Source organism: Rhineura floridana, chromosome 1, assembly GCF_030035675.1.
Source record: "Rhineura floridana isolate rRhiFlo1 chromosome 1, rRhiFlo1.hap2, whole genome shotgun sequence".
In the NCBI taxonomy this organism is placed as follows: domain Eukaryota; kingdom Metazoa; phylum Chordata; class Lepidosauria; order Squamata; family Rhineuridae; genus Rhineura; species Rhineura floridana.
Window position 1 is genome coordinate 241376934 of NC_084480.1, and position 20920 is coordinate 241397853.

The window sequence follows — 20920 nt, forward strand, 5'->3', positions numbered from 1 at the left end:
GCCAAGAAGAAACTATCAACTTAACATTCTTATCTCTATGGGGGGAAATGGGACTTCTTCCGCTTTGCACTGTCTTGTCTTCTATTACAGCTGAAAAGACTATTTGAAGACAAAAAAATAAAATGAAACATACTGTAAGATAAAAGGCCGAAATTCCTGATACTATAATAAAGCTCAAGAATTTGTTTTCTTTTCTCACTGGAAAAAGTACATGCTGCTGGCTAATAAGTTGCCAAATATATTCCATGCCCTCAGACACATATTTATTTATTATATATAGCTCAATATATTACAAATATAAGCTTAGGAATCTGAAAAAGCATTGTTTTTAGTAGCTCACAAGTATTTTTCAGAACTAGTAAGCAAACAGTGTGACTACAATAGCAAACTAATCCATTTAATCTCTTGTTTTGACAGCTATTTCAGGGATGTAAAGTAGAAGCGTAATTTTGAATCTCTTCACATTTATATTTAGAATAAATGGCAAGAGTGACACAGAATTGGCACTTCAGTCTTCCATAAAGTATTTAGCTACTTGGTATATGGGGAGCAATTGGGCTCTAAGATGCCTAAAAAAACTGCTGCTCTTGCCAATACTAATTTTTTCTGTTAGGGAACCCATTTCTGTGGTATAGTTTTCCACCTGTCATGTCCTTGGGTCTATCCAAATTTTAACCTTAGCACTTGATTAATGATACAGGCTGTAGGGGCACTTGAGGAATTTTGAGTCGCCTGTAGGTGCTACAAAGTAAATACATGGGTTGGGGGAGGCAGCTGGAACAAGCATATTAGCTTCACCTTTCCTCCTTAGTGATTTTGCTTTACCTTCCAGTTCATAGATAGCAATTTCCTCAAGCAAGGAGGGTCACTACAACTTTTAGAACCCCACTAGAAAATCATGGGGAAACCTCCATGGATACAAAACACTCCCTGCTTCAGCAGTCATTTTCTACAAGTTGGATAGTAAATAAAAACAACAGTGATGGAGGGAAGGTGTGGCTAGTGTGGTAGTGCCTGCTGACCCCTTTGGATATATAAAATTGCAAATTATTGAAGGAATTTTGGATACATGTAGAAGTGATATGGAGTGAAAATAGATGGATTTGTCCTACCCTAAAAAGCTCCTGCTTGTTCTCTGCTTCCAGTAACAAGTGTTGTCTCAAAAGTGCAATAACAACAAAGGTTCACTATAGGCTCCAGCCAGGTCTGTACATACATATCCAGAATGAGTTCTGAGCTTGAAATTAAGGATGGGAAATCACAGTTTTTAATGCTTAATTAACATTAATTAATGTATTTAATGGAACAAATTCCCTACAATTAAAAAAACAAAAACAACTATAGCAAGGAGTGGACTAAGCTAGACCTGAGGTTTTATTTTTATTTTTTAATTTGCAGACAGTTAAAAAAGGGGGTGAACATTCAAAAATGGCACATCACACATCTGTTCTAACACTTAAATCTGTTGCATGTGCAGACCAGGCCTTAGGGATACCCTCCACAGTTAGCCAAAAGAAAACTCTTCTGTGGTGATATAAACCAAGTTACTTCATGTACCCCAGCTTACTACATTGTGACTATTTAAAATGAGGCAGTTTAAAAGTGGCCTACATGTGGCAGCTATGAAGTCTGCATTGACTCTAGGCTTTTGTATGCCGTCCATGTTTTAGTGGCTAAGGACAGGAATGTATTAATTATGCTTTAGGCAGTATGTGGTAGGTATTTTCTAACTACCTTTCATACTGTTGCTGTCTTCCATGAACTCCAAAGAATTCCCTGAGCTTGACATTTAAAAGACAAATAATTATTCCCTTTGGTACATAATGTGGCAGATATAAGCTTTAAGGAAAGGTCTTTTAGGCAGTTGTTGTTGTAATTGCCCAAATTGATAAAGATTTGACACATGTGACTCACACATGAGTTTTTGGAGGCTGGAGGTTGTTTTTTTCCTGTACAAGCTCATTGTTTACCTATTTCAGTTTCTGTCTAGTGTAATGGATGGTGGTCCTATGAATAGGGTTTTCATGGTAAGTGGTATTCAGAGGGAGTTTACTATTGTCTTCCTCTGAGGCAGACAGGCAGTGACTGGCCCAAGGTCACCCAGTGAGCTTCATGGGTGTGTGGGGATTCAAACACTGGTCTCCCAGGTCGTAGTCCAACACCTGAACCACTACACTACACTACACTAGGCAGATATAAATGGGGGTCAACTGTATGTTAACTCCTTTTATAATGAGTTATTGAGCTATTTTTAGCAGAGTAAAATGTGTAGTCTGTAGTCCTGTGGCTGCAATCCAATACATGCCTACTCAGAAGTAAGCTCCATTGGCTTCAATGGGATTTACTGCCAGGTATTTATTTATTTACTTATTGCATTTGTATACCGCCCCATAGCTGAAGCTCTCTGGGCGGTTTACAACAATTAAAAACATTAAAAACAAATACACAAATTTAAAAACACATTTTTTAAAAAAGCAATTTAAAAACACATGCTAAAATGCCTGGGAGAAGAGGAAAGTCTTGACCTGGCACCGAAAAGATAAGTGTTGGCGTTGGGTGCACCTCGTCAGAAAGATCATTCCATAATTTGGGGGCCACCACTGAGAAGACCCTCTCCCTTGTTGCCAGCCTCCCAGCTTCCCTCGCAATAGGCACCTGGAGGAGGGCCTTTGATGTTGAGCATAGGGTACGAGTGGGTTTGTGTTGGGAGAGGCGTTCCATCAGGTATTGTGGTCCTAAGCCGTGTAAGGCTTTATAGGTTAAAACCAGCACCTTGAATTGAGCTCAGAAACATACAGGCAGCCAATGCAAGTGGGCTAGAATCGGTTTTATATGTTTGAACCGTCTGGTCCCTGTTACCAATCTGGCTGCTTCATTTTGCACAAGCTGTCTTCAAAGGCAGCCCCACGTAGAGCGCATTGCAGTAATCTAACTTGGAGGTTACCAGAGCATGGACAATTGAAGCCAGGTTATCCCTGTCCAGATAGGGGTGTAGCTGGGCCACCAACCGAAGTTGGTAGAAGGCACTCCATGCCACCGAGGCTACCTGAGCTTCAAGTGACAGAGATGGTTCTAGGAGAACCCCAAGCTACGAACCTGCTCCTCCAGGGGGAGTGCAACCCCATCCAGGACTGGTTGGACATCCACCATCTGGTCAGAAAAACCACCCACTAGCAGCATCTCAGTTTTGTCTGGCTTGAGCCTCAGTTTATTAGCCCTCATCCAAGCCATTGTCACAGCCAGGTTCAGCACATTGACAGCCTCACCTGAAAAAGTTAAAAAGGAGAAATAGAGCTGCGTGTCATCAGCATACTGATGACAACATAATCCAAAGTTCTGGATGACCGCACCCAACGGTTTCATGTAGTTGTTGAACAGCATGGGGAACAGGACTGACCCCTGTGGAACCCCATACTGGAGAGTCCAGGGTGCTGAGCAATGTTCCCCAAGCACCACCTTCTGGAGCTGACCCACCAAGTAGGAGCGGAACCACCGCAATGCAGTCCCTCCCACTCCCAACTCAGCCAGTCTTCCCAGAAGGATACCATGGTCGATGGTATCGAACGCCGCTATATGTATTGGATTGCAACCTAAATCAGGAAAGATTATCAGTTGAATCTAGACCAACTTGATTTCCCATTGAAATCATTGGGGTTCAACTTAGCCTGAATCCAAAAGTCTTTGGAATGAGAGAGAAACCTATTGACTTTTACTTTGTTTAGCATCATTTTAGTTTCCAGTGCTCACCAAAAAATAAGAAATGGACGACAACGTGTTTATTTTGTGTTTTCTTTTTATGATACTTGGGACCTCTTAAATGTGTTTCTGCTTTCTATTTTTACCATTAGTGTCTTCATCAATGTATTAGAAGTTATTATTGATAAACTCCATACCTTTTGGAAGAGACCATACTAGAGCTTTATGCTGTGCTTTAATTTTTGTTCTTTTGTGCTCAGTCAAAAACCCAGGATGCTGATTCAACAATTTTTACAGGCTTATAATGTGACTTATGCAGACTTCATGACCGACTTTGTCCTCAGCTGGTGGTGCCTGTGGTATGTGAATAGACAATGGATCACAGGAAGATGAATGGAGAGCAGGAATTAAATGTACATTGTGTGCAGATCCAGTTTCATTTTACAATGTTGTGTGGATATGTTCTGTGTGTTCACTTGCTTGTCCTGGTGTTAGAGGAAAGCAAGTGACTTGGCAACTAGAAATAGTATTGAAAGTGGCAGATATTTTTTTCCTAATGAAATATGACAATATTTTTGTACTTTTCTGTGACTTTTTCTGTGTGTTTTAGTACCATGGTAAGGGCTTATGCCCAGTTTAAAATTGAAAATTGTAATGATAGCTATAAAATCGGGATGGTTTCATGAGTAGTTTGAAGATTTCCAGATGTCTGAATAGAAATGTTTTGATTTAGTTTGGCAGTTTGAGGTTTATATTTTACGTTGCACTATGTTTCCCAAGGTCAACTACTCTTAGGCCTAAAACTACAGAAAGGGAAATTTTCAGATCAGCTGAGAGAGATAATATCGTCAACATTGGCTTCTTGAAACACTTGAAATCTTGACACTGTTGCATGCACTGTCTCTCTTGAAATATAGCCTAGTTCCAACCGTGACCTGAGAACATTATTAGTGGTGGTTATATATCAAAGTCTTTTTCCATCTTGTTTTCCCTGCAGCTTTTAACTGTATCACTTGTCAATTATATTTCTTCTTGTTTTGCATTCTTTCCAGAAATGCATACATATGAATGAAAAGATGACTAAAATCTTCTTATGGAAATAACTATGTAATTATATTACCCCATAAAATATTTGAATATTGTTTGAGAACCTGCAGTGAAGAATTGTCAACTCAACTGGGATCTGTTTTTGTGCTGAAAACGCCTTATTACAGATCCAAAGGGAATGCAAGCACTGTATCCCATATTCTCCAAAGCTGAAAGGATTGTGTTGATTGGCCCTTTCTTTTTCAGTCTTTATTATTTATTTATTTGTTACATTTCTACCCCACCTTTCTTTTTAATGATTGAAACCCAAGGCAGCTTACATATGGCTCTCAGGCAGTCTCCCATCCAGGCACTGACCAGATCTGACCCTCCTTAGCTTCAGCAGGGAGCTGACCACATATGCCTTCAGACCATAAAGAACTCTTTGACCCACCTTCCTGGTGTGCATCTTCCTCACTGTCTTGGTTCTTGATATATGTCTTGTCCAGCTGTCCTATCCTAGTTCTCAGGACATCATAAAATAGCCGAGTTGGAAGGGGCCTATAAGACCATTGAGTCCAGACCTCTGCTCAGTGCAGGAATACAACTTAAAGCATACTCAACAGGACACTGGCCAACTGCCTCATTAATGCCTCCAGTATTGGAGAGCTCACCATCTCCCTAGGGAATTGGTGCCATTGTTTGTTTGTTTGTTTATTTATTTATTACATTTGTATACCGCCCCATAGCCGAAGCTCTCTGGGCGGTTTACAACAATTAAAAACATTAAAAACAAATATACAAATTTAAAACACTTAAAAAACAAAACAATTTAAAAACATGGCTATTGGATGGCTATGGGTGCACATCATGCAGGCAATACCTGGATGTATGTGTGTGGCTGCACACTCTTGACAACCCTGAAGAAACTACTCTAACAGTTAAGAAACTTTTCCTGATGTTCAGTTGAAATCTGGCTTCCTGTGCCTTGAGCCCATTATTCTGTGCCCTGCACTCTGGGATGATCAGGAAGAGATCTTGGTCCTCCTCCATGTGGCAACCTTTCAAGTAGTTGAAGAGTGTTATATCTCCGGTCAGTCTTCTCTTATCAAGGCTAAAATTGCTATCCTTGTGTTTTGTTATCCTTACAGACTTTTTCTGGATTTCTCTTTCTAATTTGAATTTGCTTCATCTTTTGGCTTATTTGCCTTGACCAGACTCCACAACTTGCCCTGTTCCCTGAACCATAATGTTGTGCCTAGAACAAAGCTTTTTTATGCCGTGTCTAGCACGTTGATCCTGACTGTTATTGACTCAGTGCAGTATTTGATATTATGTTGCTCATTTTTTGATATCCTTAATGGTGTATCTAATGGAGCTGGTGTCTGCTATTAACTGATATCCACACTCACTGTTATCTTTTAACATATTATGTATAAAACAGTGCCATTGCCATTCAATTATTAACTTGTTTTTCCTCTTTTTTATGTGCTGACTTTTATGAATCACTGGATACTACAACGTCAACATGCTGCAATGGTCTTGTGATGGTAATCAAATGGAAATTTTTGGTAAGTTCTAAAAATATGTAGTGGAATTAAGATATTTTTCTCTGAAAAAATATGAATCTTTAATATATTTTAAAAGAAGAAAGTGTGGTTTAGAAAACTTTGTGTCTATAAATTAAAACATAATATTTATGGTATATGAGTCCATGTTTTTCTTTTCCACTGATTTTATGTTTGCATTGGTCAGTAGTACCCGTCTGTTTAGGGAGATTAGTAAGGAGGCTTACACATACCTATCACTTACTGGATTAGGAACCACAGATATAAAATCAGATGTGTATTTTGCTATTATTAACGGAATGTGCATCACAATGAGCACATTTTATCTGTGCTGTATTGCTTTGAATAATAGTGCATTCTGAAATATATCTGAATATTCATCTATATCTGTACTCTTTTGCAACTAGTCATATATTTTTTTTAAAAAATGTGCCTATAGCTGGATCAAGGGCACTGGCTTTAATCAGTGATACAGGTTCATGCAGTCCTAGGTAAGTAGTTAAGAATAGTGCCACAGTATCCTTAAATGTATGGTTGGGGAAGGAATTTACTCCCAAGGGTAGTCTGATGGCCTATCAATGCCTATTACTAGAGATGTGGAGGCCTGGACAAAAAAAAGAGGAAAAATTTGGGGGGGATAATTCCCCCCTCACTTTTTCTGTGCTTCTTTTTATGTTTTTTATACTTATGAATAAAGGTACTTGATTTCATGTCTTCATGGGTTCAATTCCAGGAAAGCTAAAGGCACTTAAGTCCCATTGATTTGGGTCTAGAATACAGTCTGAAGGCTTCATTATGATGTTACATTGTTAAAGTTAAGCAGGTCTTTTAATTGTATTTGAGAGATGTTACTTGTGTGTAATTTAAGCACATGTTTTTGTATGGTGTCCTGGATTCTAGTTATGGAGAGCAGTTTGAAATTTAATTGAGTGTCAGATTTTCCAGTTATGTGAAAATATCGGGGAAATGGGAACTGATGCTTTAATTTTCTGTGAAATGTTCTAAATGTACATAGATACTGCTTCAGGGCATTCTAATTGATTATCGTAGATTTAGATAGTTGACTGTCTGGCATATGAACCACAAACAAATATTTTTTTATCTACTGGTTATAAATCCACAAAGTCAAATATGTGCAGTTTTTCTTTCAATCTTTTCATATGCTTGCTCCTTATTTGGATAGCTGCTTGTGTTATGTCTGCTTGTCTTATGGCTATGATATGAGGTCATGGATCTGGAGTTTAATGATGCACATCATTTTTCATATGACCTTTCATGCTAGCTGAGCATATGTTGCTATGCTGCTTTAGGGCATAATCTAAACCTGTTAAAATCAATAGAAGTTTTGCCACTGACTACGTCATTTGCACCCTTAATCTCCTCCCTGACCCCTCCTATGGATTTCTTGTTATTTTTCTGATATGTGGCTAGAAATGCAGTTTAAGTGGCTTTCCTGCATGACTGGCGCTAGGTAATTTCATAACTGAATAGTAGTAAGTTCTGTAAGTGAACTGCTTCAGATCCTTCTTTGAAGCAAGAAGCCTTGAACAGCCTGAGAGAATAATTGTTCCTGAGCTCAGGAATATATATGTTGAATATTACTTCACTGGATTTGTTCAACAACATTTATTGAGTCCAAGAGACACATTTCAGTGTTAAAACTCCAGCTGACTGTTTTGTTTTTATAGTTAATATTCTGCAAGGGGTGTACAATTAAGTACTGTTCCTAATTTATAGCCTTTTCTTTGTTAAAGATGTACAGTAGGGCCCCACTTTCCGGCGTTCTGCTGATGCGGCAACTTTCAATTAGGGAAATTCCCCGTTTTAAAGCCGATTTTGCAATTCTGCGGCATTTTTGCGGCATTTTTGCGGGATGTGACCCATTATAGTCAATGGGTTCCGCTTTACAGCGATTTCCGCTTTACGGCGGGGGCCTGGTCCCTAACCCGCCGTATAAGCGGGGCCCTACTGTACATATATAATATTTCACTGAATATTACATTAGGGCCATGCAGTGATTGTTAAAATAAGAAATTTGGCCATCTTATGTTCAGCTACACCCAGACTGAATTCAGTGGGTATTGTGGCAGTGGTTTATGTAATAAGTAAATACAAGTTTTATCTTAAAATAGAATGAAGTCATTTTGAGTACATGAAGAATATTTCTCTCTCCCTGAAATAATAGAAATGAATGTCATGTCTAGAGAAACAAACAAAAAAAAGAGATTAGAGGAATCCCAGGCTAGAATGACAAGCTAGGCAGCAGGAGTATGTTCTGTGTCTGATAACGGTGAAGTTCATTAGTGGAGCTGAAAGAGGTTATCTGTAATAAGCTTATGCATTCAATGGAAATGTGATAAGACCAGTTATGCAACATAAATGTGAATGGCTGCAATATCATTTCAAGCCACCTGGAAGTCTTAATTTATCTGACTGCTCTGTTCCAGGTCCTGCATGATACAAGCCTACTTGAAGAGCTTTGCATGTTGACAACAAAGCAAGTAACCTGTGCCATTTTTGCTACTGATAGTGTGATGTAGCTTTGTGACTTTGCTTCTTCTGTGATAAAGGCCATAAAGCAAGCTACCCCAACCCCAGCCCTCCAGATGTTTTAGACTACAATTACCCATGACCATTGGTCATGCTGGGTGGGGCTTATGGCAATTGTTCTCCAAAATATGTGGACTATACTAGGTTGGGGAAGACAGTCATAAAGTATGATGGAAAAGCCAGATAGGTTAAAATTTTTATTTCTGGTCTAGTCTTCTTCTCTTTCTTAGCCTACCAAGTCATGAGAATCCACATACACTAAAGTAAATTCCTATAATGAGATTATAGCCTACTGGCAATATATATTGAACTCTGTTCAACAGGTCTAGAATATATTATTTTATTTTATTAAAAAATATTTATGCTGTGTTTCTTGGCAAAGCAGCTAACAAATGATGAAAATGAAATGGACTGCCTTCAAGTTGATCCTGACTTATGGCAACCCTATGAATAGGGTTTTCATGGTAAGCGTTATTCAGAGGCGGTTTACCATTGCTTCCCTCTGAGGCTGAGAGGCAGTGACTGGCCCAAAGTCACCCAATAACAGTACTACTAAAACCAGATTCATTAAGTTAAAAACAAACTCAGAATTCCAATAATGTAATAATTCCAGCCTCCATTCAGTGAGCAGGACAACCCCCCCAAACTCTGAGGAAGATGTCAAAACAAACGGATCTTTAAGGCCTTCCAAAAAGTGTAGCTACCTGGTACAGCTCTCCAGAGAGGAAGCTCTGAAGGTGTGGAGCCACCACAGAAGAAGCCCTCTTTATTGTGGTTACCTACCTAACATATCTAGGATGTGGACTCACTGGAAGGGCTTCTGTTTGAGATCTGTGGGTGCATGTGGTCCATCCGGTAGCTTAGGCTCAAAGCACTCAGAGCTTTACAGGTTAAAACAAACACTCTAAATCGGGCCTGAACATGCACTAGAGGAGCACAGTGGAGCTGGTATTCTACAGGTGCTATTGAAACCAACTGCTGTATACCCATCAAGGTTCTGGTGGCCACATTTTTAATCAGCCAAAGTTTCAGATGATCTTTAAAGACAGTCTCATATAAAACATGTCACAGTAGTCTAGTCTAGATTTGACCAGAGCTTGAATCACTGTGGCTAGGTCAGCCCATTTCAGCGAGGGCTGCTATTGACATACCTGTGCCTGAAGCTAGACAAAGATGGATGTAAATATTGCAACTCAAGATGCAAGAACAGGAGTCATTAGCATTTCCCATTACTGTAAAAGTGCTTCTGAGCCTCTCTTACACAAAAAATTGCTGATATGGGACAGAAAGTGAAGGATTCACTAACTAATGTGAATTTTATGTTTGAATTATGGATGTGTGAAAAGTAAGTGCAATTGAGCTAATCTCTAGATGTGCGCAAAGCACCATCTGGTCCAAGTTTATGGGATACATTTCAGTTATTGTGGCTGATGTTGACAGGGTGCTTGGGTGGGTTCAATCAACCTCCTGTTTGCTCAACCCTTGTCCATAATGGTTAGTTATATCTATCAGAGGTGACTGGGTGGGTCCAGGAGGTAATTAATGCCTCTTTGAAAGAGGGAATGGTCTCAGTCACCTTGAAAATGGCAGCAGTGCAGTCATTTCTGAAAAAGGCCTCCTTGGATGTAGTTGATTGGAAGAGCTATCAGCTAGTTGCAAATATATATTGACAAGGTGCTCAAGTGGGTGATATCAGACCAAATCAAGGCTTGGAAGAGATGGATTGATTATGTAGTTTCAATTTAGGTTCAGGGTTTTGGCACAGAAACTGCTTTGGTTGCCCTGATGGGTAATTTCTGTCAGGACAGAGGGAGAGCTAGACCCTGTTAATTTGCCTTGACCTCCATGTAGTTTTTAATACCAGCAGTCTTGGCATTCTTCTGGATTGGCTCTGTGAGTTGGGATTTAGTCATGTGTTGTTGCCGTGGTTCTGTTTCTCCTTATAGGATCAAGTAGATGTTTCTGGTTGGGGAGTTCTGCTCAACCCTTTGGCACTTCTGCCATGAGGTACTGTAAATTTCCATCTTGTCCTCTTTGCTTTTTAACATCTATATGAAGCTTCTGGGAGAGGTCAACTGATGCCTTCTGCCAGTGCTTGGGTCTTTGGAAGTGCTGAGCCACTGCCTGGTTTCAATAGTGGACCAGATGAGGGCCAATAAACTGAAGCTTAATCAAGATGGAGGCCCTGTGTTTAGATTGTTCTTTAGATCAGGTGTGGAGAACTTGTGGCCCTGCAGATACCGCTGAACTACAACTCCCATCAGCCCCAGCTAGCATAGAGATAATTGGAGTTGTAGTTCAGCAACATCTGTAGGGCCACACCTGAGGTAGATGGTATTCAACTAGTTTTGAATGGAGTTCCTCCTGAGACAGGTTTACACATTTGTTCAGGAATGGAATTTGTCTCCCTGCCTGCTCCACTCATCCCTGGCATCATGGAGAAGGAGGACGCTGGAGAGAAGAGGTAGAAGGATAGAGCAGCTGCTGCAGCAAAAGCCTTCCCGGCAGGCCGCTCTTTCCTTCCACCTGGGGAGGGCCCCTTCTCTCCAGCCTCCTCCTTCTCTGTGATGCTGGGGGTGAGCAGGGTGGAGCAGGACAAATCAGATTGATGGGGGGTGAATCCTATCCCTAGACATGCATTTAAAGGCCCATGTGAACTCTACAGCATGGTGTTCCTTTCAACAGCTTCAGCTGGTGTGTCAGATTTTGACCTTTCCTGAACAGCAGTATTCTTATGGCTCATGTACACCGTGGTTTACTGTGTGTTTAGTGCTACTCACATGTTCTTTTCATTTGTATGGTTCACATGATATTACCAGCAAGCAGAAGTTATCATGCAGTTTCCCTCTGTAAATCTGTTCTAACCCAATCCTCTGATAATATGAAAAGGAAAGGAAAAAATGTCTTCACTCTGTATTTCTAGTGCTTGCAGACTCTTTGCTCCAGTGCTTTTAGGTGGGTGTGTCAATCGTTCCCCTCTCCACACCCCCTCTCCCCTCTTCCCTTCTTTCATTTAATTTCCTGCAGGCTGCTGTCTTCCTTCTGCTTTTTTATGTTGCTGCAAATGGTGCCTTTATTTTTGTTTTCCCCCTAACTTGTGCGCAAAAGCATAACACTGCTCAAAGAAAGATGATGATAATGATGATGATGATGATTATCATCTTTATTTATACCCCGCCATTTTTCCAAAACTGGAACTCATGGCGGCTTCCAGATAAAAAATACATATAATTAAAAACATACAAAGTCTACATTAAAATAAGATTAAACTATTTCCAATATTAAAACCATACACACATATAGCTAAAAAAGTTCAAATTAGCTTAAAAATGATATAATAGACATTAACAATGCAGCACCCTTCACGCCCTATCCTTAGTCTTCAATTCCAAAGGCTTGTTGGAATAGGAAGGTCTTTGCTTGTCGGCGGAAGGACTGCAAAGAGGGGGTCATTCTTACCTCCCTAGGAAGGGAATTCCAAAGCCTAGGGGCAGCCACCGAGAAGGCCTTCTCACGCGTCCCCACTAGTCGTACTTGAGAAGATGTGGGTATTGAGAGAAGGGCCTCTCCTGAGGATCTCAGGGCTCGGGTAGGCTCATGCAGGGAGATACGGTCTGATAAATAGCCTGGACCTAAGCCGTATAGGGCTTTATAGGTCAACACCAGCACTTTGAATTGTGTCCAGAAACAGACTGGCAACCAGTGGAGCTTTTTTAATGGGGGTAGTACGGTCCCTGTAACCAGCCCCAGTTAACATTCTGGCTGCAGCACGTTGTACCAACTGAAGTTTCCGAACAGTCCTCAGAGGCAGCCCTGCGTAGAGCGCGTTACAGTAATCTAAACGGGATGTAACTGAGGCATGTGTCACCGTGGCCAGATCAGACAGCTCAAGGAACGGGCGCAGTTGGCGCACTAATCTTAATTGTGCAAAAGCACTCCTGGCCACTGCAGAAACCTGGGACTCCAAATTTAACGCTGAGTCCAGGAGCACACCCAAACTGCGAACCTGTGTCTTCAGGGGGAGTGTAACCCCATCCAGCACAGGCTGTATCTCTATTCCCTGATTCGCCTTACGACTGACCAGGAGCACCTCTGTCTTGTCTGGATTAAGCTTCAATTTGTTCATCCTCATCCAGTCCACCACTGATGCCAGACACTGGTTTAAAACTGAGACAGCTTCTTTGGAATTAGGTGGAAAGGAGAAATAGAGCTGGGTGTCATCAGCATACTGATGGCACCGAACCCCAAACCCCCGGACAACCTCTCCCAGCGGTTTCATGTAGATGTTAAATAGCATAGGGGATAAAACTGAGCCCTGAGGGACCCCACAGGTCAGTGGCCAAGGGGTCGAACAGGAATCCCCCAGCAACACTTTCTGGGTTCATCCCTCCAGGAAGGAATGGAGCCACTGCAAAACAGTGCCCCCAAGTCCCATCCCAGCAAGGCGGCCCAGAAGAATACCATGGTCGATGGTATCAAAAGCCGCTGAGAGGTCCAGCAGAACCAACAGGGATACACTCCCCCTGTCCAGTTCTCTGCGTAGGTCATCCACCAAGGCGACCAAAGCCGTCTCCGTCCCATAACCAGGCCTGAAACCAGATTGAAATGGATCCAGATAATCTGTTTCATCCAAGAATCCCTGGAGCTGGGAGGCCACCACACGCTCTATTACCTTACCCAAAAATGGAATATTGGACACTGGCTGGTAATTATCCATTATGGAGGGGTCTAGGGAGGGCTTTTTTTTTTTAATTATTATTATTAGTTTATTTATACCCTGCTTTTTGGCCAAAGGCCCTCAAGGCGGCTTACAAAAAACACAAATATAAAATGCAATATAAAAATGCATCAATAAAACAATACAAAATACAATCTGCAAAAGTTAAATAACAATACACACAGTAGCTCTTAATGGTGGCTTTATCCGTGGTACAAGTAACTGTATTTTCTGTGTTAAATTCCAGTCTCCTCAAAGCCAGCTGAATTGCATTTGCAACCAGGTTTATAGTTTCATATGTTTGTTGTTGGGAGGGGAATGTCCTGATTTTCTTGGGTGTCCAGCTGCCCCGGCGAGGCGACAGAGGGCAACCCCACTGCCCCTCCAGGACTCCAGGGGTGCCTTGCGGAACCTCCTCCTCCGCTGCTGCCGCCATATGAGTTGTTTACTTTGTTGGCCTATGTTTGCAAATATTATTATGTTGCTTTGAGACTTTTTGTGTAAAACGAATAACAAACATAACAAGCAACTTTACAAGATAAATTACAAACAGATAAAGAACAAAAATTTAACAATGTACAATACAGAATTCCTTTTTTTTTCAATTAATTTTTATTCAAATTTTCAAAACCAAAACAATACAAAAAGAAAAAACACAAATCAATAACTAATACAATAAAAAAAGAAAAAAAACATATAAAAGTATTGACTTCCGATTTATCATAGTTCAGCTATAAATCTATAATATATAACAAACCTGTCTCTTAATAGATTATAGAATCACCTTCCTCCAACGGTTATCTTAATTGGTTTCAAATCTCATTAACATCATATCATTTTATTCTTCCACAAAAAGTCAAAGAGAAGTTTCCATTCCTTGAGATATATGTCCATCAATTTTTTTTTCTAGATAAACCTGTCAATTAATCCAACTCATCAAACCTACTAAGTCCAATAATTTCAAATCGCTCTTCTTCCATTATCCGTATTGATTCCATCTTCCATCTTCCATCTTTATGCACCCAATAATCTTGCTGTCATAGTCATATAATAAGAGTCTGATAGGAATTTCCTTTATCAGAGATATTTTCTTGCCATCAATTCCGAACGTATCACTGAAGTATTGTTGCAAAGCCGCATCTCTGTTCTTCTTTTTTACATGATACACTAGCACATCTCTTGAAGATTTTTCCATTGACACAAAGCAGGGATTAATTCTGTTAACTTTCTCCATTTCAAGTTCCATCAAAACCTTCCAGTCCAGGAATTTTTTTAAGCCAATAATATCTTTATCTCCAATCTCTTCAATTCCTTCAGGGACAGCGCTGAGTTCCAAAGTGTAATATTTATCTCCAGGATCCATCACAGCCAGGAAATCCAAATCTTTTTCCATGTCCATATTTAATCCAATCTCCATAGTTTGAACCTTGTCTTTAATTTCTCTTTCATCTTTTTTTGGTTTTCCAGATCTATCTTTATTCTCCTTTCTCATAGAATCCTGAATTTCTTTCAGCACCTGTCTCATTTCATCAAATTCAATTCTCAACTCTTGACAATTATTTCTCAGTTCTTGTTTTATTGACTTAATCCCATTCATTATTTTCTGAAACATGTCTAAAGATAAAGTCCCTTTTTGTACATCCATGATCTTCTTAATTGTCATTCTTAAAGCCAAAGGAACAAAACTCTTTCAATTTTCAATGTCCCAAGCAAAGAGCAGTTTATTTCTTTATCCAGTTATAAAGGAGTTAATCTTTCAAACCAACTGGTGTCACACACTAGACAGCCCTTATCTCTTATATGCCCAGAAATACAAAAACAGCTTTAGTTCACAGCGTCCAAATGACTAGTAACAGAAAGAATGTGCAGATTCGTCAAAAAGAAAAAAAACAGAAAAAATAGTCCCAGGCTTCTATTACACAAAAGTCTTATAGATCAAAAAGATTTTTCTTTTCTCTTCCAAAGAAACCCCTCATCTGTTGTAATCTTTAGAATGCTATTTTCCATGTCAGCTTTTTGCAATAAAAAAAGATAAGCTATTTTTATTTTCTTCACCCTTAATTCCGTAAGTAAAGAGAAGGAAAGTTTTGGCTCACCCAGATTTTCTTAATTGCTGATCCTCTGACAAATCTCTTTAAGCTGTATAGATAAGAAAATAATGAGCATAGACAGGAGGATATGCCTGTTAGTCCATTTTCTTCAAAAAGAAAAAAAAAAACGGCTCACTTGTTCAGCTGAGCTAGCATAGAAATCCTCGCTCCGTCCGAGTTGCTGGAAGACCTTCTTTCACAGACAATTCTGATGAATTCCAGTCTCCAATACTCACAACAAAGCTATGTGGAAAATCTCACGTTTCTTCCTTATCCGGAAGAAATTATCCCCAGTCAAAAAAGACCCTTCTGGCTGGATTTAAAGCTGAAAAAGTTTCATCCAAGACAGGAGCCCATCTTGGAGGCTGCACAGGCGTAGGGATCCTCCTGGGAAGTCCGGGAGGGCTTTTTTAACAAAGGCCTTACAACTGCCTCCTTTAGGCAACCTGGAACTCTGCCTTGGTGTAAGGAGGCATTAACCACTCCCCCCACCCACTCAGCCAGTCCCTCTCTGGCACTTTCTATAAGCCAGGAAGGGCAAGGGTCTAGCAGACATGTGGTGGCTCTCACCTCTCCAAGGATCTTGTCCACATCCTCGGGCTGTACATATTGAAAAGAATCCATCATTATTGGACAGACAGGAGCCAAAGTTACATCCCCTGAGACTGTATCAATTATAGCGTCTAAGTCGGAACGAATCTGAGCGACTTTATCTGCAAAGTGCCGTGCAAACTCTTGACAGCGGGGTGTTGAGTGGTCTATATTACCCTCTCGGGGGCCAGAATGTAAAAGACCCCTGACCACTCGAAACAGCTCCACTGGACGGCTCCCTGCAGCTGCAATGGTGGCAGAAAAGAATGATTTCTTTGCTGCCCGCACTGCCACGGAGTAGGCCTTCAAGGAGGCTCTAGCCTATGTTCGATCAGACTCGCTCCGAGTCTTCCGCCAACGTCGCTCTAGTCTCCGTCTCAGGAGCGATCATGTCCACCGCCCTGGCCATTTCCCCATTCCAGAGGTCAACCAGAGCTTTGACAGAATCGCCTGCCGAGGTGGCAGGAAAATCCCCAAGAGCCATCAGGAAACCATCCGGATCCATCAGCCTCCTGTGGCGGACCATCCTAATCGGTCCCCCACCCCTGCAGAGGTTCCGAGTCCCAGTGAGTCTAAACCTTACCAGGTAGTGATCTGTCCATGACAAAGGAACTACAGAAAGTTCCTCCACACCAAGATCACCATCATCCCCCTCCGCACAGAAAACAAGGTCCAGGGTGTGGCCAGCAACATGAGTGGGGCCAGATACTACTTGGGACAGACCCATGGTTGTCATGGAGGCCATGAAGTCCTGAGCCACTCCCGACAGGGCGGCCTCGGCATGGATGTTGAAGTCCCCCAGCACCACAAGCCGAGGGGACTCCAACATCAGCCCCGAGACCACCCCGGCTAGCTCAGGAAGGGAGACTGTTGAGCAGCGGGGTGGGCGGTACACCAACAGAATCCCTAATCTGTCCCGACCACCCAACTTCAAATACACACACTCACACCCTGGACACTGTGGGGTAGGGCACCTGGTCAGGGAGATAGTATCCCGATAGACCACTGCGACTCCACCTCCCCGCCCCCCAGGTCTTGCCTGCTGCTGCACAGAGAAACCTGGTGGGCAAAGCTGAGAGAGATTAACCCCCCCAGCTTCATCCAACCAGGTCTCAGTAATACAAGCCAGGTTGGCATGCTCATCCAGGATCAAGTCCTGAATGGCCATTGTTTTACAATTCACCGACCTGGCATTCACAAGCAGCAATTTCAGCCCGGGGGTAATGTCACCACGGCTATCCAGGCTATTTAAACAGGGAGACAGTTCGGGGCAACCAGCACTCTGTTGCATACCCCTCTCCCCTGATAACATAACTGCTTCCCTACTCCGTATCTCCCTCTGCCCTCTACAACACTAATGGTAGCCCCCTGGATCCCCCTCCCTCCCCCCTTGTAGTGAAGACACATCCTACCGCTATAAGACAGACAAAAGCGTTGTTCTTGAGCAAACACACTACTAGCAGGCCAGTATAAACACGTAGAAACAAGAGTTGCTAGGAGATGCCCTGTTCCCCTCGCAGAGCTTCAGTCAGAGCGGCTGATTGTTAAACCACTCTGGCCACTGGAGCTCTGTCAGGGAAATAGGAGTCTCCTCTCAGTACTCTTCACAAACTATACTTCCCAGAATGATTCTTTGGGGGAAGCCATGACTGTTTAAAGTGAAATAAAGGTCTGGTGTAGGTGTGGCCCCCAGATTAGGCAAGCCCAGCAGCTGTGAGTCTGGCTTTTAGAACACTGAAAGTTGGTTCTTTCCGAGCATGCCCGGGCTTATTATTGAGTTCAATGCTAAACTTCTTAAATTAATTAAAAATCAGGTAGGCATTTTTTTACCTTGTAAACTGCAGAAGATGAAGGTCAGTGTATGGGGCAAGGTCAGTAATAGGATTACAGGTACTTTGTGAACATGGCTGATTTTTAATTAATTTCAACAGATTATGAGAACTCTGACAGAAAAAAGTCCAAAAGTGGCCTGGGTTTTTTGTCTCTCTGTTTACACTTTGAACTCTCAATTCTCTCTGACTGTTTTGTGTATCGTCATAAGGCGAAGCAGTTGCAAGCACACTTGGAGGAAGCGGATTATCTGGATCCATTTCAATCGGGCTTCAGGCCTGGACATGGGACTGAAACAGCCCTGGTCGCCTTGGTAGATGATATGAGGAGGGCATGGGATAGGGGCGAATGCACCTTCCTTGTCCTCCTTGATCTCTCAGCGGCTTTCGATACCGTTGACCACGTTATCCTCTTGGACCGCCTGGAGAGGTTAGGTATGGGGGGCACTGTATTGCAGTGGTTCCATTCCTTCCTCTCTGGTAGGTACCAAAGAGTGGCATTGGAGGATGAGGTTTCGGATCCTTGGCCTCTCACTTGTGGGGTGCCACAGGGTTCCATCCTCTCCCCGATGCTGTTCAACATCTATATAAAGCCGCTGGGGGCAGTCATCAGGAGATTTGGGCTGCAATGTCATCAGTATGCGGATGACACACAGCTCTATCTCTCATTTAAATCTGCACCGAGGTTGGCTGTAGAAACCCTGTCCAAGTGCCTGGAGTCGGTGAGTGGCTGGATGGGAAGGAATAAACTGAAGCTGAACCCTGACAAAACCGAGGTACTGTTTGTGGGAGACAAGGGAAGGCTGGGGGATGTGGACCTGGTACTCAACGGGGTACAATTGCCCCTGAAAGACCAGGTCCGCAGCCTGGGGGTCATTCTTGACTCCCAGCTGACCATGGAGGCTCAAGTCTCGGCTGTGAGCCGGGCGGCACTGTATCAACTCCATCTGATACGGAGGCTGCGCCCCTACCTTCCCAACCATCTGCTCCCACCGGTAGTACATGCCCTGGTCACCTCTCGCCTAGATTACTGTAATGCGCTCTACGTGGGGTTACCCTTGTAAACGGTCCAGAAGCTGCAACTGGTACAGAATGCGGCGGCTCGTCTGATTAAAGGCAGCCACCGGCAAGATCACATCACTCCAGTGCTGAAGGAGTTGCACTGGCTACCGGTTGTTTACCGGGCCCAATTCAAGGTGTTGGTTTTGACCTTTAAAACCCTATACGGTTTTAGCCCAGTCTATCTGAAGGAGCGCCTCCAGCATCGTCAGGGATGCCACTCAAAAAGATCAGCCTCAGAAGACCTTCTCTCGATCCCACCGGTTAAAACAGCTAGACTGGTGAGGACTAGAGAGAGGGCTTTTTCAATAGTGGCCCCCACCCTGTGGAACTCTCTCCCAAATGATCTCCGCCATGCCCCTTCTATGATGAGCTTCCGCCGGGCCTTGAAGACCTGGCTCTTCAGGCAGGCTTTTGGGGTGGGTTAGGTTTTTATTGTTATGGTTTTAAATGTTAACATTTTAATGTATTGTTTTTATCTTGTACGTCGCCCAGAGTGGCTGGACATCCAGCCAGATGGGCGACTAATAAATTTAATATTATTATTATTATTATTATCGCTGCCTGAATATGCACTGATCTTGGCATCACAGCATTTGTCTTCATCTGGGTCCTGTGTCATACACTGACACACAAAATGTTTTCCATCTTGAGTTATGGTGAAATGCTCAACTACAGCTGACTTCATGGGAAGCTTCTTTGACATTTTGAATTTATATTTTAAAAAAATTGTCAATCAAAATTTATTTTGAAGCTGGAGTCAGAGTAGGTACATTTCTTCCGACTCCGACTCCACCCAAAATTGCTTCCGACTCCACGACTCCACCAACTCTGTCTCCACAGCCCTGCTTGGCAGGCATAAAAGTGTACGTGCAGGTTTTTTTAATTACTTGCAAAAATGGCATATTATACATTTTATCTTGCAATTTACTTTTGAACAGAAGTTTTTTAAAGTGTACATGCTCCAGTGTTATACTTTTCTAATTAAGGAGTCAAACAAGTTGAAATTTTATTGGATTGCTGAAGAGGGCAGTTTATTTGTATTATCCATAACATGTTTTGAAAATCTTCCCAATATGAAGCTTTTCTGGGAGTAAAGCTGCAATGCTAATTCCACATACCTGGGAACTCACCCGACTGAATTAAGTAGGACTTACTTTTCAGTAGACATGGTTAGTATTGTGCTGAAAATCAATGGGAGTTTTGAGTGAACATAGAAAAGGATTGTGGTAAATCTTTCTTTCATTCCCCCTCCAATCCTTTTTTTTAAGCAGTTAGGCAGGGCTTACTAAGTGTCACTGCTTTTATTTGGCAGGAAACTAATAGTTATTTTTTTAAAAAGATGTTCTGCAATGGCCAGCTGGTTTTGCCATAAACTATTATATGGGATGTATGTATTTTAACATCTCCAGTGTGTGTGTGTATGGAATATTTCCAACAACCCTGTGAGAGGGTTGGAAACCAAGGCAGTTCACAACAAGAAATAAAGCCATTTAAAATCCAATATTCCTAAAACAAGTATAAAACAGTTGCAGAACAGCTTAACATGACATGATTCTGAATTTTGGATTGGGTGAGTAAAGTTCTTTATCACTGAATTGCAGTCCTGTAAATGCTTCCCTGTCAGAGTAAGCCCCATTGAATAAATTGGGACTCGCTTCTGAGTAAATATGCCTAAGGTTGCACTATAAATATCTTCACAGGTTGTGTAAATAATAAACATCTTTGTCATTCATGGTTATATAAATATTTCTTCATACTTCATACTATGGATCTGGTTGGTTGTAAATTATT

General features: G+C 41.8%; 1 protein-coding gene across 3 annotated transcripts in view; it reads left to right on the top strand.

Moving 5' to 3' along the window:
• EPB41L3 (erythrocyte membrane protein band 4.1 like 3) overlaps positions 1-20920 on the top strand; it is a 265820-nt gene that overhangs the window by 25174 nt on the left and 219726 nt on the right. Inside the window, exons 1-2 of one of the 3 annotated variants that reach the window (XM_061595962.1) lie at positions 6213-6293; positions 8738-8787. The exons of 1 other annotated variant lie outside the window; for it this stretch is intronic. Coding sequence is in view for 1 of the 2 variants with exons in the window: in XM_061595905.1 (XP_061451889.1) it covers positions 6251-6293 (43 nt within the window). In the remaining variant the exon portion in view is untranslated. Of the gene's footprint in view, positions 1-6212; positions 6294-8737; positions 8788-20920 lie in introns of those variants that run through there. One more of the 3 variants, XM_061595905.1, reaches the window with a different exon arrangement.